Below are 15,824 nucleotides of genomic sequence, written 5' to 3'. Positions count from 1 at the left end.
ACTCTAAAAGTGAGTTATCAGGTGACTGAACAGTCCAATGCAGGAATTACAGTCCCTGTCACAGGTGGGACAGGCAGTGGTTGAAGGAAAGGGTGGGTGGGGAGTCTGGTTTGCCGCATGCTGAATGCGCTTGTTTTCTGCATGCTCTCGGCGACGAGACTCGAGGTGCTCAGTGCCCTCCCGGATGCTCTTCCTCCACTTAGGGCGGTCTCTGGCCAGGGACTCCCAGGTGTCGGTGGGGATGTTGCACTTTATCAGGGAGGCTTTGAGGGTGTCCTTGAAACGTTTCCTCTGCCCACCTGGGGCTCGCTTGCCATGTAGGAGTTCCGAGTAGAGCTTGCTTTGGGAGTCTTGTGTCTGGCGTGTGGAGCTGGTCGAGTGTGAATAAGCCTACAGTAACAGTCAGCATGATCCCATCACTTGACGTTGCCCTTCGAAACCTAATGAGCTCTGTCTTTTTGTCGCCTCTTTGTCAGGTTTCCTGGAGAAGAATCGGGACACGCTTCACGGAGACATCATTCAGTTGGTCCACTCCTCCAAGAACAAGTTCATCAAGCAGATCTTCCAGGCTGACGTGGCCATGGTAACCAACATTGTTTTTAATGAGGGGGCCATGAGGGAGGGAGGTGCGTTATTTGCGATTTGAGCTGGTCTCCAATATTCAGTTCATATTTATACCAGTTAATCCCATCCAAACCCGTTGCTTTAGTAACAATCTTCAGGAGAGAGGAGCACACTTGTGCTGGGACTGACCCCATGGGTTCAATGATGTGGTCTGAGCCCTTGTCCCGGTGAGATGACCCTGTCCAATAATGCACGATCAGTTCGGTTGAATATCTCAGCGTTGCTGGTTGCTGGTGACACGCTGGGAGAGGTTCCAGGTCCCAGGGTGGAATTTCCAATGTCCTCCAACTCTGCAGGCTGCTGAAGCATTAACAGCACTGAGGGGAGGCTGGGGCAGGATGACATCAACGGAAACAAAGTTGGCATTTTCAGGTCCAACGGTGCAGCTAAAGCAGACTTGGCGAGCATGAGTCATAAGAATCAGGAACAGGAGTAGGCCATACGGCCCCTCGAACCTGCTCCGCCATTCAATAAGATCACGGCTGATCTTCGACCTCAACTCCACTTTCCCGTCCGACCTCCATATCGCTTGGTTCCCATAGATTCCAAACATATATCCATGTGTGCCTTGAATATACTCAATGATTCAGCATCCAGAGCCCTTGAGGGTAGAGAATTCCAAAGATTCACCACCCTCCGGGTAAAGTAATTCCTCCTCATCTCATTCTTAAATGGCCGGCCCCTTATCCTGGGACTGTGACCGCTGGTTCTAGACACTCCAGCCAGGGGGAAACAATCTCTCCTGCCAATTCCCCTCAGTATCTTGTATGTTTCAATGAGATCACCTCTCATGCTTCTAAACTCCAGAGAGTATAGGCCTAGTCTGCTCAATCTCTCCTCCTGGGACAACCCCCTCATTTCATGGAACACTGAGAAGTGTAGAGGAACAGAGGAACCTTGGAGTGCATGTCCACAGATCCCTGAAGGTAGCAGGACAGGTAGATAAGGTGGTTAAGAAGGCATACGGGATATTTGCCTTTATTAGCCGAGGCATAGAATACAAGAGCAGGGAGGTTGTGCTTGAACTGTATAAAACACTAGTTAGGCCGCAGCTGGAGTACTGCGTGCAGTTCTGGTCGTCGAGCTCACTGCCTGAAAGGGTGGTAGAGGCAGAAACCCTCACCACATTTTAAAAAGTACTTGGATGTGCACTTGAAGTGCCGTAACCTACAGGGCTACGGACCAAGAGCTGGAAAGTGGGATTAGGCTGGGTAGCTCGTTGTCGGCTGGCACGGACATGATGGGCCGAATGGTCTCCTTCTGTGCTGTAAATTTCTATGATTCTATGATCCCAGGGATGTTGGGACCACTCAGGAGAAAAAATAACAAACATATTCCCCTCCTCTCAGCACTCCCTTGCAGTGCCCATTTGCCGTGACCACGGACTGCACGATGGCGAGCAGGCCCGCGTTGGATTACCAATGGAGCATTTCGAAACCTCGCACCCAATTGGTGTCCAAGCTCCTGGTGCACCAGTGTTTCACAGAGCTTGGTACATTGCTCATAGAGTAGGTCCCAGGCCTCAGTGCCTGGTAACACACTGTCCTGGCATTCAAAGCCTTAAGGGTCTCGCCCGCCCCTCTGGGTGCACTATCAAACTTCCATTTATTCTACATTATGTCTAACAGGTACATAAGAACATAAGAAACAGGAGCAGGAGTAGGCCACCTGACCCATCCAACCTGCTCCGCCATTCAATAAGATCGTGGTTGATCTGATCATGGACTTGGCTCCACTTCCCTGCTCGCTCCCCGTAGCCCTTTACTCCCTTATTGTTGAAAAATCGGTCTATCTCCACCTTAAATATATTCAATGTCCCAGCCTCCACAGCTCGCTGGGGCAGCGAATTCCACAGATTTACAACCCTCAGAGAAGAAATTCCTCCTCATCTCAGTTTTAAATGGGCGGCGCCATAATGAGGCCATTTGGCCCATCGTGCCTGTGCCAGTCCTTTGTGAGAGCTATCCAATTTGTCCCACTCCCCTGCCCCTTCCTCAGCCTTACAAATTTTCCCTCCAAGTATTTATCCAGTTCCCTTTTGAAAGTTATTGAAGACTAAGTCCCCTAGTTTTAGTTTCCTCTATGAATGGAAACATCCTCTCTGCATCCAGCCTTGTCGAGCCCTCTCATTATCTTATAAATTTCAATAAGATCACCTCTCATTCTTCTGAACTCCAATGTGTGTAGGCCCAACCTACTCTACCTGTCTTCATAAGTCAACCCCCTCATCTCCGGAATCAACCTAGTGAACCTTCTCTGAACAGCCTCCAAAGCAAGTATATCCTTCTTTAAATACAGAGACCAAAACTGTACGCAGTACTCCAGGTGTGGCCTCACCAATACCTGTACAGTTGTGGCAGGACTTCTCTGCTTTTATACTCTATCCCCCTTGCAATAAAGGCCAACATTCCATTTGACTTCCTGATTACTTGTTGTACCTGAATACTAACTTTTTGTGTTTCATGCACAAGGACCCCCAGGTCCCTCTCTACTGCAGCACTTTGCAATTTTTCTCCATTTAAATTATAATTTGCTTTTCTGTTATTTCTGCCAAAGTGGATAACCTCACATTTTCCCACATTATACTCCATCTGCCAAATTTTTACCCACTCACTTAGCCTGTCTATATCCCTTTGCAGATTGTTTGTGTCCTCCTCACAATTTGCTTTCCCACCCATCTTTGTATCATCAGCAAACTTAGCTACATTACACTCGGTCCCTTCATCCAAGTCATGAGTATAGATTGTAAATAGTTGAGGCCCCAGCACCGATCCCTGCGGAACCCCACTAGTTACTGTTTGCCAACCGGAAAATGACCCATTTATCCCGACACTCTGTTTTCTGTTAGCATGGATAGAGGATTGGCTAACTTGTATATTACCCCCAACTCTGTGAACTTTTATCTTGTGCAGTAACCTTTTATGTGGCACCTTATCGAATGCCTTCTGGAAATCCAAATACACCACATCCATTGGTTCCCCCTTATCCACCCTACTAATGTTGGGGCTGCTCGCTGCTCCTTTTATATCCGCTGCTGCCCGTGTTGTTGCCTTTGTGATTTTGAACACCTTTATCAAATCTCCTCTCAACCTTCCTGCTCTAAGGAGAACAATCCCAGCTTCTCCAGTCTCGCTACTTAACTGAAGTCCTTCAGCCCTGGGACCACTCTAGCAAACATTCTAGGCCTTTATTACAAGATGATTTGAGTAGAAGAATAAATACGTCTTGCTACAATTATATAGGGCCCTGGTGAGGCTGTACCTGGAGTATTGTGCACAGTTTTGGTCTCCTTACCTAACGAAGGATATACTTGCCAGAGAGGGAGTGCAACGAAGGTTCACCGGACTGATTCCTGGGATGGGGGGGATTGTCCTATGAGGAGAGATTGAGCAGACTAGGCCTACATTCTCTAGCGTTTAGAAGAATGAGAGGTAATCTTATTGAAACATACAAAATTCTTAAAGGGCTCGACGGGGTAAATGCAGGGAGGATGTTTCCTCTGGGCTGGGGAGTCTAGAACCAGGGGTCACAGTCTCAGGATAAGGGGTCAGTCATTTAGGACTGAGATGAGGAGAAATTTCTTCACTGAGGGTGGTGAATCTTTGGAATTCTCTACCCCAGAGGACTGTGGAGGCTCAGTCGTTGAGTATATTCAAGATTGAGATCAATCAATTTTTGGATATTAAGGGAATCAAGGGAAACAGGGAATTATAGACCGGTCATCCTGACATCGGTAGTGGGCAAAATGATGGAATCAATTATTAAAGATGTCATAGCAGCGCATTTGGAAAGAGGTGACATGATAGGTCCAAGTCAGCATGGATTTGTGAAAGGGAAATCATGCTTGACAAATCTTCTGGAATTTTTTTGAGGATGTTTCCAATAGAGTGGACAAGGGAGAACCAGTTGATGTGGTGTATTTGGACTTTCAGAAGGCTTTCGACAAGGTCCTACACAAGAGATTAATGTGCAAAGTTAAAGCACATGGGATTGGGGGTAGTGTGCTGACGTGGATTGAGAACTGGTTGGCAGACAGGAAGCAAAGAGTAGGAGTAAACGGGTAGTTTTCAGAATGGCAGGCAGTGACTAGTGGGGTACCGCAAGGTTCTGTGCTGGGGCCCCAGCTGTTTACATTGTTCATTAATGATTTAGACGAGGGGATTAAATGTAGTATTTCCAAATTTGCGGATGACACTAAGTTGGGTGGCAGTGTGAGCTGCGAGGAGGATGCTATGAGGCTGCAGAGTGACTTGGATAGGTTAGGTGAGCGGGCTAATGCATGGCAGATGAAGTATAATGTGGATAAATGTGAGGTTATCCACTTTGGTGGTAAAAACAGAGAGACAGACTATTATCTGAATAGTGACAGATTAGGAAAAGGGGAGGTGCAACGAGACCTGGGTGTCATGGTACATCAGTCATTGAAGGTTTGGCATGCAGGTACAGCAGGTGGTGAAGGCAGCAAATGGCATGTTGGCCTTCATAGCGAGGGGATTTGAGTACAGGGGCAGGGAGGTGTTGCTACAGTTGTACAGGGCCTTGGTGAGGCCACACCTGGAGTATTGTGTACAGTTTTGGTCTCCTAACTTGAGGAAGGACATTCTTGCTATTGAGGGAGTGCAGCGAAGGTTCACCAGACTGATTCCCGGGATGGCGGGACTGACATATCAAGAAAGACTGGATCAACTGGGCTTGTATTCACTGGAGTTCAGAAGAATGAGAGGGAATCTCATAGAAACGTTTAAAATTCTGATGGGTTTAGACAGGTTAGATGCAGGAAAAATGTTCCCAATGTTGGGGAAGTCCAGAACCAGGGGTCACAGTCTAAGGATAAGGGGTAAGCCATTTAGGACCGAGATGAGGAGAAACATCTTCACCCAGAGAGTGGTGAACCTGTGGAATTCTCTAGCACAGAAAGTTGTTGAGGCCAATTCACTAAATATATTCAAAAAGGAGTTAGATGTAGTCCTTACTACTCGGGGGATCAAGGGGTATGGCGTGAAAGCAGGAAAGAGGTACTGAAGTTGCATGTTCAGCCATGAACTCATTGAATGGCAGAGCAGGCTCGAGGGGCAGAATGGACTACTCCTGTTCCTATTATGTTCTTGTGTTCTAAACATGAAATGAGTTTGGGCAATCGTGTTCTCTGTTCTGAGTAGGAGTCTATGTTACAAAATTAGAACGAAACTGGAGGTTTTTGTTGGGCTGCAGCATTAAAGTAGGGGGAAAGGAAATATTATCTTGACCCAATGGGGAATGACCTTGAAGGGATGGGGTTAAATCACATTTCTGGTGCACAGTGCACGGATCGAGCGAGCGATGAGCTGGATGCTGGACATGGAAAATGTGTTGATGGAAAAATGTTCAGTTTTCTGTCAAAACCCGACACTGACATAGGGCGTACCCACTTGCAGCAGATGTGCCAGAGTTCAGCTCTTTGGAGCGAGACTTGTTGATTCAGTTGCGCAAAATCTAATCTATGTTGGTGTGTCTCGCAAAATTAGCACAGCTCCTTTGGAGGGGGGAAATGTGTGTCATTAGTGCTCCCGGTATCGAGCTGCAAGTTCCAGGAGAGCGTACCGGAACCACAGTGTGGGTCAGCCATGTTTTTCAATCCCTTAAAACAAGCAGATGGAAAATCATGGTCAGTGCACACAATGGTGCAGTCCCAGTATGTTGCTTAAAAACAAAGATTTATATAGCGCCTTTTGTTATGTCTTTAATACTCTTTTGAATGACTCTACGAGGTCTAGTATTGTACTTGAGCTGTTGTGACCTTAATCCCATTTATTGTAACTCCAGAGTGAGGCACAAGCATGGTGGGCAGCCTTTTTATACTGGGCCCTGCACACCTATGCAGGTGACCCTCAGGTCTCCCACCGCAGTGCCCTCTGGTGCACACCTTACGTGACTATACAGTTAGTATACATGGTCTACATGCATGACACCTTTCATGGCCACCGGACGTCCCAAAGTGCTATACAGCCAATGAAGTACTTTTGGAATGTAGGAAACACGCCAGCCAATTTACGCACAGCAAGCTCCCACATACAGCAGTATGATAATGACCCAGATAATCTGTAGTGATTTTGATTGAGGGATAAATATTGGCCCAGGACACTGGGGATAACTCCCTGCTCTTCCAAATAGTGTCATGGGATCTTTTACATCCGCCTGAGAGAGCAAACGGGCCTCTGTTTAATGTCTCAACCGAAAGACGGCACCTCGGACAATGCAGCGCTCCCTCAGCACTGCACTGGAGTGTCTGCCTGGATTTATGTGCTCCAGTTCCTGGAGTAGGACTTGAACCCACAACCTTCTGACTCGGAGGCGAGAGTGCTGCCCACTGAGCCACAGCTGACACACTCAGGTCACCATCTCTGCTTGGCCATATTCCTGAGGTTTCATCACATGACCACCCACTTTCAACCACCCCGCCCCTAGTCAAACAGCCTTCTACCCCATCCCCCCGCATATCCAATATTTTTATAATACTCGCCCCCCCCCCCCCACCCCGATCTGTCTCCTGGAGTTTTGCTCAGTGTCCAGGAATATGAATCTTTATTTCCTGAAGACTCCAACACTATTCTGGAGTATTGATATCCCTCTGCACTTTGCCAAGAGCACCAGAGGTTAAAATGCATTCCACATGTTTACATAGGATATACGGCACAGAAACAGGCCATTCGGCCCAACCAGACCATGCTGGCGTTTAAGCTCCACTCGAGCCTCCTTCCTGTCTTTTCTCATCTAAATCTATCAGCATAACACTCTTATCCCCTTCTCCCTCATATGCTTGTCCAGTCTCCCCTTAAATGCATCGATACTATTTGCTTCAACCACTCCCTGTGGTAGCGAGTTCCACATTCTCACTGTCATGTATTCAACCAGCAATGTAACCCATGTATAATCTGACCTAAGTTGTACACTGTGAGAACACTGACCACTAGGTGGTGAACTTGTGGGAGACACTCCTAACCGAGACCTTCAGATATAAAAGGGGAAGCTCCACCCACTTACTTCCCTTGAGTGCTAAGGAATAAAGGACAGGTCACAGACTGACCTCTCAAGCATGGGCCTCGTGTGCATTTATACTGTATAGTAAGGACGTATCACTCACCACTCTCTGGGCAAAGAACTTCTGAATTCCCTGGATTTTTTGGTGACTACTGATGGCTTCTAATTATGCTCTTCCCCACAAATGGAAACTCACACACTCTATCCACTCTATCAAAACCTTTCACAATTTTAAAGAACTTTGAAATAGATTGCAGTCTGTCACTTTTGTGATGTGTCTCTGTCCTAAAGTTGCCCCGTTGTATCACTTTGTCCACCCTCTCGATTCTGAGAACCCCGTTTCTAAGCGCATCGAGATTTTCCTGTCGGGTTTCCAACAGCCATTTTCTGATCCGCTGAGCATGTCACACCCCAGCCAGCACCTTGTGCAATGAGCAACGCACCTCCATGGCTAGCTTCCTCTGGAGAAACAATCGACAATTGAGGGAACGTCGTTATCTGCATTCCAATGAGCCAACAGAATTTTCACGGGACAAAACAGCGCTTCATTGCTCTGCCCCATAATGAGTGCTTATTTATTTCTGTATTTCATGGGCGTTCTTGGGTGAACAGAACTAAATACTGTTTCTCTTCTTTTTGTATTTATGCCTTTCGGACGAGACATTCAGCCTCCTCGGGTGGATGTAGAAGATCCAGTGGCCCTATTTCAAAGAAGAGCAGGGGGGGGAGTTCTCCCCGGTGACCTGGCCAATATTTATCCATCAAACAACACCACTAAAACAGATTATCTGATCATTATCGCATTGCTGTTTGTGGGATCTTGCTGTGCACAAATTGGCTGCCGCTTTTCCTCCATTACAACAGTGACTACATTTCAAAAAGTACCTCATTGTCCGTAAAGTGATTTGGAACGTTCTCCAGTGGTGAAAGGAGCTATATAAATGCAAGGCTTTCTTTATTTTAACCACCTATTTCCACCTCAATAACATTGCCCGTCTCCATCCTTGCCTCAGCTCATCCTCTGCTGAAGCCCTCATCCGTGCTTTTGTTACCTCTAGACTTGACTATTCCAACGCACTCCTGACAGGCCTCCCACATTCTACCCTACGTAAATTAGAGTTGATCCTAACTCGCACCAAGTCCCGCTCAACCATCACCCCTGTGCTCGCTGATCTACATTGGCTTCCGGTTAAGCAACACCTCGATTTCAAGCGTGCGGAAAACCAGCCTCCTCACCCACCCTTTCCTTCAACGACTGTCTGACCCACCTGTGACAGAGACTGTAATTCCCGCATTGGACTGTAGTGTCATCTGAGAACTCATTTTGAGAGTGGAAGCAAGTCTTCCTCGATTTCGAAGGATTGCCGATGATGATGATGAGTGTGCTTTGCGATGTCGTAAAGAATATAACACATTGGCGACGAGGATAGGATTTCTAGATTCCCTAGCTGTACTTATCCAACTTCCTCTTAATGGTCCCCCTCCTTCTGCAAGGGCGAGGGTGACATTGATAGATCATCAGTCAATAGAAACATAGAAATTTACAGCGCAGAAGGAGGCCATTTCGGCCCATCGTGTCTGCACCGGCCGACAGAGTCACACAGCCCTCAGTCAGCAGCCCTGAAGGTTACATATAAACCTATGAACAATGGAGGAACGGTAAAGAGCACCCAGCCCAACCAGTCCGCCTCACATATAGAAACATAGAAATTAGGTACAGGAACAGGCCATTCGGCCCTTCGAGCCTGCACCGCCATTCAATAAGATCATGGCTGATCATTCAACCTCAGTACCTCTTTCCTGCTTTCTCTCCACACCCCTTGATCCCTTTGGCCGTAAGGGATATATTTAACGAACTCGCCTCCACAACTTTCTGCGGTAGAGAATTCCACAGGTTAACCACTCTGAGTGAAGGAGTTTCTCCTCATCTCGGTCCTAAATGGCTTACCCCTTAATCTTAGACTGTGACCCCTGGTTCTGGAACTCCCCAGCAACGGGAACGTTCTTCCTGCCTCTAACCTGTCCAATCCCGTCAGAATTTTATATGTTTCTATGAGATCCCCTCTCATTCTTCTAAACTCCAGGGGATACAAGCCCAGTTGATCCAGTCTCTCCTCATATGTCAGTCCTGCCATCCCGGGAATCAATCTGGTGAACCTTTGCTGTACTCCCTCAATAGCAAGAAAGTCCTTCCTCAGATTAGGAGACCAAAACTGAACACAATATTCCAGATGTGGCCTCGCCAAAGCTCTACAACTGCAGTTAAGACCTCCCTGCTCCTATACTCAAATCCTCTCGCTATGAAGGCCAACATACCATTTGCTGCCTTCACCGCCTGCTGTACCTGCATGCCAAACTTTCAATGACTGATGTACCATAACACCCAGGTCTCATTGCACCTCCCCTTTTCCTAATCTGTCACCATTCATATAATATTCTGTCTTCCTGTTCCATTGAGAACTGGTTGTCAGACAGGAAGCAAAGAGTAGGAGTAAATGGGTACTTTTCAGAATGGCAGGCAGTGACTAGTGGGGTACCGCAAGGTTCTGTGCTGGGGCCCCAGCTGTTTACACTGTACATTAATGATTTAGATGAGGGGATTAAATGTAGTATCTCCAAATTTGCGGATGACACTAAGTTGGGTGGCAGTGTGAGCTGCGAGGAGGATGCTGTGAGGCTGTCGAGCGACTTGGATAGGTTAGGTGAGTGGGCAAATGCATGGCAGATGAAGTATAATGTGGATAAATGTGAGGTTATCCACTTTGGTGGTAAAAACAGAGAGACAGACTATTATCTGAATGGTGACAGATTAGGAAAAGGGGAGGTGCAAAGAGACCTGGGTGTCATGGTACATCAGTCATTGAAGGTTGGCATGCAGGTGCAGCAGGCGGTTAAGAAAGCAAATGGCATGTTGGCCTTCATAGCAAGGGGATTTGAGTACAGGGACAGGGAGGTGTTGCTACAGTTGTACAGGGCATTGGTGAGGCCACACCTGGAGTATTGTGTACAGTTTTGGTCTCCTAACCTGAGGAAGGACATTCTTGCTATTGAGGGAGTGCAGCGAAGGTTCACCAGACTGATTCCCGGGATGGCGGGACTGACCTATCAAGAAAGACTGGATCAACTGGGCTTGTATTCACTGGAGTTCAGAAGAATGAGAGGGGACCTCATAGAAACATATAAAATTCTGACGGGGTTAGACAGGTTAGATGCAGGAAGAATGTTCCCAATGTTGGGGAAGTCCAGAACCAGGGGTCACAGTCTAAGGATAAGGGGTAAGCCATTTAGGACCGAGATGCGGAGGAACTTCTTCACCCAGAGAGTGGTGAACCTGTGGAATTCTCTACCACAGAAAGTTGTTGAGGCCAATTCACTAAATATATTCAAAAAGGAGTTAGATGAGGTCCTTGCTGCTAGGGGGATCAAGGGGTATGGCGAGAAAGCAGGAATGGGGTACTGAAGTTGAATGTTCAGCCATGAACTCATTGAATGGCGGTGCAGGCTAGAAGGGCCGAATGGCCTACTCCTGCACCTATTTTCTATGTTTCTATGTTTCTATGTTTCTATCCACATTATACTGCATCTGCCATGCATTTTCCCATGCACCTAACCTGTCCAAGTCATTCTGCAGCCTCTTAGCATCCTCCTCACAGCTCACATCGCCACCCAGCTAAGTGTCATCTGCAAACTTGGAGATATTACATTCAATTCCTTCATCTAAATCATTGATGTATATTGTAAATAGCTGGTCCCAGCACTGAACCCTGCGGCACCCCACTGGTCACTGCCTGCCATTCTGAAAAGGACCCGTTTATTCCGATTCTCTGCTTACTGTCTGCCAACCAGTTCTCTATCCATGTCAATACATTACCCCCAATACCATGTGCTTTGATTTTGCACACTAATCTCTTGTGTGGGACCTTGTTGAAAAGCCTTTTGAAAGTCCAAATACACCACATCCACTGGTTCTCCCTTGTCCACTCTACTAGTTACATCCTCAAAAAATTCTAAAAGATTTGTCAAGCATAATTTCTCTTTCATTAATTCCTGCTGACTTGGACTGATCCTGTTTTCCAAATGTGCTGCTATTTCATTTTTAATAATTGATTCCAACATTTTCCCCACAAACGATGTCCGACTAACCGGTCTATAAATTCCCTGTTTTCTCTCTCCCTCCTTTTTTAAAAAAAGCGGTGTTACACAACTGCGACACTCCTTATACTGAAACATTCTACACGCCACCCCAACCGGAGCCATGTGATCTCCTGGGAGAGGCAAAAACCAGATAAAAACCCAGGCCAATTGGGGGAAAAAATCTGGAAAAATTCCTCTCCGACCCATCCAGGCGATCAAAACTAGTCCAGGAGATCTCCCTGGCCATATTCAATTCCCTGCAGTACTTACCATTATATCTGTTCTGTCCAACAAAAGGTCATCCAGTCTAATCCCAATTACCAGCTCTAGGTCTGTAACCCTGCAGGTTACGGCACTTTCAGTGTCCATCCAAGCATCTCTTAAAAGTGGTGAGGGTTTCTTCATCCACCACTCTTCCAGGCAGTGAGTTCCAGATCCCCACAACCCTCTGCGTAAAGAAGCCCCCACTCAACTCCCCCCTAAACCTTCCACCAACCACCTTAAAACTATGCCCCCTCATAATAGACCCCTCCACCAATGGAAATAGGCCCTTACTATCCACTATGTCAAGGCCCCTCAATATTTTAACACCTCGATGAGGTCTCCTCTCAACCTCCTCTGTTCCAATGAGAACAAACCCAGCCTATCCAATCTGTCCTCATAACTAAGATTCTCCATTCCAGGCAGCATCCTCGTAAATCTCCTCTGCACCCTCTCTAGTGCAATCACGTCCTTATAATATGACGACCAGAACTGCACGCAGTACTCCAGCTATGGCCTAACCAGTATATTATACAATTTAAGCGTAACCTCCCTGCTCTCTTATATTCTGTGCCTCGGCCAATAAAGGCAAGCATTCCGTATGCCTTCTTAACCAACTTATCCACCTGGCCTACTTTCAGGGATCTGTGGACAAACACTCCAAGATCCCTTTGTTCATCTACACTATTAAGTGGTCTACTGCCTTATGTATACCCTTTCCTTATTAGCCCTCCCAAAGTGCATTACCTCACACTTCTCTGAATTAAATTCCATTTGCCACTAATCTGCACAACACAGTATTGTGATATATTAGCTGTGCTGCAAAACAGAGAACCTCTCTAAGTCTCTCTCTTGGTTGGCAGGAGTCATCTACCAACCAATTTTAAAGACCTCTATTAGGTCAACCCTCAGCCTCCTCTTTCAAGAGAAGAGAGACCCAGCCTGTTCATCCTTTCCTGATATGTACACCCTCGCATTTCTGGTATCGTCCTTGTAAATCTTCTCTGCACCCTCTTCAGTGTCTCTATATCCTTTTTATGATATGTCGGCCAGAACTGCACGCCATGTGGTCTCACCAAGGTTCGATACAGATTTAGCGCAACGTCCCTACCTTTCAATTCCATAGCTCTAGAAATAAACCCGACTGGTTGGTTTGCCTTTTTTTTTTATGGCCTTGCTAACCTGTGTTGCAACTTTTAGGTTTTCTTTTTCATTGTTTTGTGATGGGCATTTGGGAACTCCAACAACAATATAATATAACCATGGCGCACGTTAGTGAACAATCCACAAGAGGGCTAAAAGTATAGGCGGAAATCGAAGGACAATTGTTGCAGTAAAATTAGTCCTGTTTCTGATCACATGGTCACAATGCTGCATCTGGCAACGTCTCAATTTTACAATTCTCATCCTTGTATTCAAACCACTCCATAGCCTCGGCCCTCCCCATCTCTGTAATCTCCCACAGCCTTCAAGAACTCCGCTCCCCTCCAATTCTGGCCTCTTGAGCATCCCCGCTTTTCATCCCTCCACCATCGGTTGCCATGCCTTCAGCTTTCTTGGCCCTAAGCTCTGGAATTCCCTCCCTGAACATCTTCACTGTTCTTGCCTTTTTAAGATGTTCCCTAAAATCTATCTCTTTGACCTCATCTCTAATATCTCCTTATGCGGCTCAGTGTCAAAATTCTGTTTGATAATGCTCCTGTGAAGCATCTTGGAATGGTTTGCTACATTAAAGACGCTATATAAATACAAATTGTTGCATATGTTATGTACATTGCATTATTCATCAAGAGGTCCTCTATAAAGGAGTTTTAAAACTAAGCAATATCGTAGACACAGTTATGAAAGTGGTCAACTACATTTGAGCATGAGGATTAAGCCACAGGCAATTTGTAATTCTGCTTGAGAAACCTGAATCCGAGCTCAATGATGTTCTGTATCATACCAACGTAAGATGGCTTAGTTTGGGTAAAACTTTGAAAAGAGTGTGGTAACTTAGAACCGAGATTGGTTTGTTTTTGAAAATGGAAGAAAAAGATTAGCATTTTCCACAGTTGAACGAAGCAGATTGTTTCTCTAGTTTTTCATTCGCTGTTGATATCATGGGCCACATAAATGAACTGAATTTAAGACTGCAAGGGAAGAAGCTTTTTGCTCAAGATTTGCATTGCAGTGTCAAGTCCTTTTGCCCCGTCAGATAGAAAGCAAACAGTTCAGCTTTTCCAACTTTGCAACAGATTACTGTTTGGGATGAAAAGCTGAAAAAGTACACGTCGTCACTGCTCTACTTGCATGCTGAATTTTCTAGCCGATTCCAGGATTTTAGAATGGTAGAAAATGACTTGTATTCTCGCCATTCACATTTGATGTTGACAACATTTCACATGGCTTCCAACTCAAGCTTATCGACCTGCAATGTGATGCATAGTCTTAGGATAAGGGGGAGGCCATTCAGGACTGAGATGAGGAGAAACTTCTTCACTCAGAGAGTTGTTAACCTGTGGAATTCCCTGCTGCAGAGAGTTGTTGATGCCAGTTCATTGGATATATTCAAGAGGGAGTTAGATATGGCTCTTGCGGCTAAAGAGATCAAGGGGTATGGAGAGAAAGCAGGAAAGGGGTACTGAGGGAATGATCAGCCATGATATTGAATGGCGGTGCAGGCTCGAAGGGCCGAATGGCCTACTTTTGCACCTATTTTCTATGTTTCTATGTAAACACTACCAATGTGTAAGATTTGCCACCAGGGGGCGCACCTGTGGGAGACCCAAGGGTCACCTGCACACCCTGGGCAAGCAGGTATAAAAGACAGTCTACCATACTGCCTCCTCACTCTGGAGTTACAATAAAGAGACCAAGGTCACAACAGTTTGAGCTCAAGATATACAGTCTTGTGGAGCTATTCTAAACATAACCGCATAATGACCATTTTCTCCTTGGCTCTTCCAGATGAAAGAATTATTTTATTTTTGGATGGGGTGGCTCAGTGGGCAGCTCCCTCCCCTCTGAGTCAGAAGGTTGTGGGTTCAAGCCCCACTCCAGAGACTTGAGCACATAATCCAGGCTGACACTCTCAGTGCAGCGCTGAGGGAGCGCTGCACTGTCGGAGGTACCGTCTTTCAGATGAGACGTTAAACCCAGACCCCCGTCTACCTTCTCATAAAAGGTCCCATGGCACTGTTTCGAAGAAGAAAAGGGAAGTTATCTCCGGTGTCCTGACCAATATTTATCCCTTAATCAACATCACTGAAACAGATAATCTGGTCTGGTCATTATCACATTGCTGTTTGTGGGAGCTTGCTGTGTGCAAATTGGCTGCTGAGTTTGCCACACGACAACAGTGAGGACACTTCAACAAAAGTACTTAATTGGCTGTAAAGCGCTTTGGGATCTTTTATGTCCACCCGAGAAGGTAGACGAGGTCTGGGTTTAACGTCTCATCCGAAAGACGGCACCTCCGACAGTGCAGCGCTCCCTCAGCATTGCACTGGGAGTGTCGGCCTAGATTACATGCTCAAGTCTCTGGAGTGGGACTTGAACCTACAACCTTAGAACATAAGAAATAGGAGCAGGAGTAGGCCATACGGCCCCTCGAGTCTGCTCTGTCATTTAATATGATCATGGCTGATCCGAACATGGACTCGGGTCCACTTCCCTGCCCGCTCCCCATAACTCCTTAATCACTTATCGGTTAAGAAACTGTCTATTTCTGTCTTAAATTTATTCAATGACCCAGCTTCCACAGTTCTCTGAGGCAGCGAATTCCACAGATTTACAACCCTCAGAGA

The 15,824-nt window shown here is 46.3% G+C and overlaps 1 protein-coding gene across 1 annotated transcript in view; it reads left to right on the top strand.

Annotated features, from left to right (window-relative positions):
• Window positions 1–15,824, top strand: part of myo7aa (myosin VIIAa) — a 253,612-nt gene that overhangs the window by 100,692 nt on the left and 137,096 nt on the right. Inside the window, exon 15 of the mRNA XM_070892552.1 lies at window positions 477–583. Within this exon, the coding sequence (XP_070748653.1) occupies window positions 477–583 (107 nt within the window). The remainder of the gene's footprint in view (window positions 1–476; window positions 584–15,824) is intronic.

The sequence above is a fragment of the Pristiophorus japonicus genome, chromosome 10, assembly GCF_044704955.1.
Source record: "Pristiophorus japonicus isolate sPriJap1 chromosome 10, sPriJap1.hap1, whole genome shotgun sequence".
Taxonomy (NCBI): domain Eukaryota; kingdom Metazoa; phylum Chordata; class Chondrichthyes; family Pristiophoridae; genus Pristiophorus; species Pristiophorus japonicus.
Note: the sequence above shows the minus strand (reverse complement) of the source record. Positions and strands in the feature narration are given on the sequence as shown.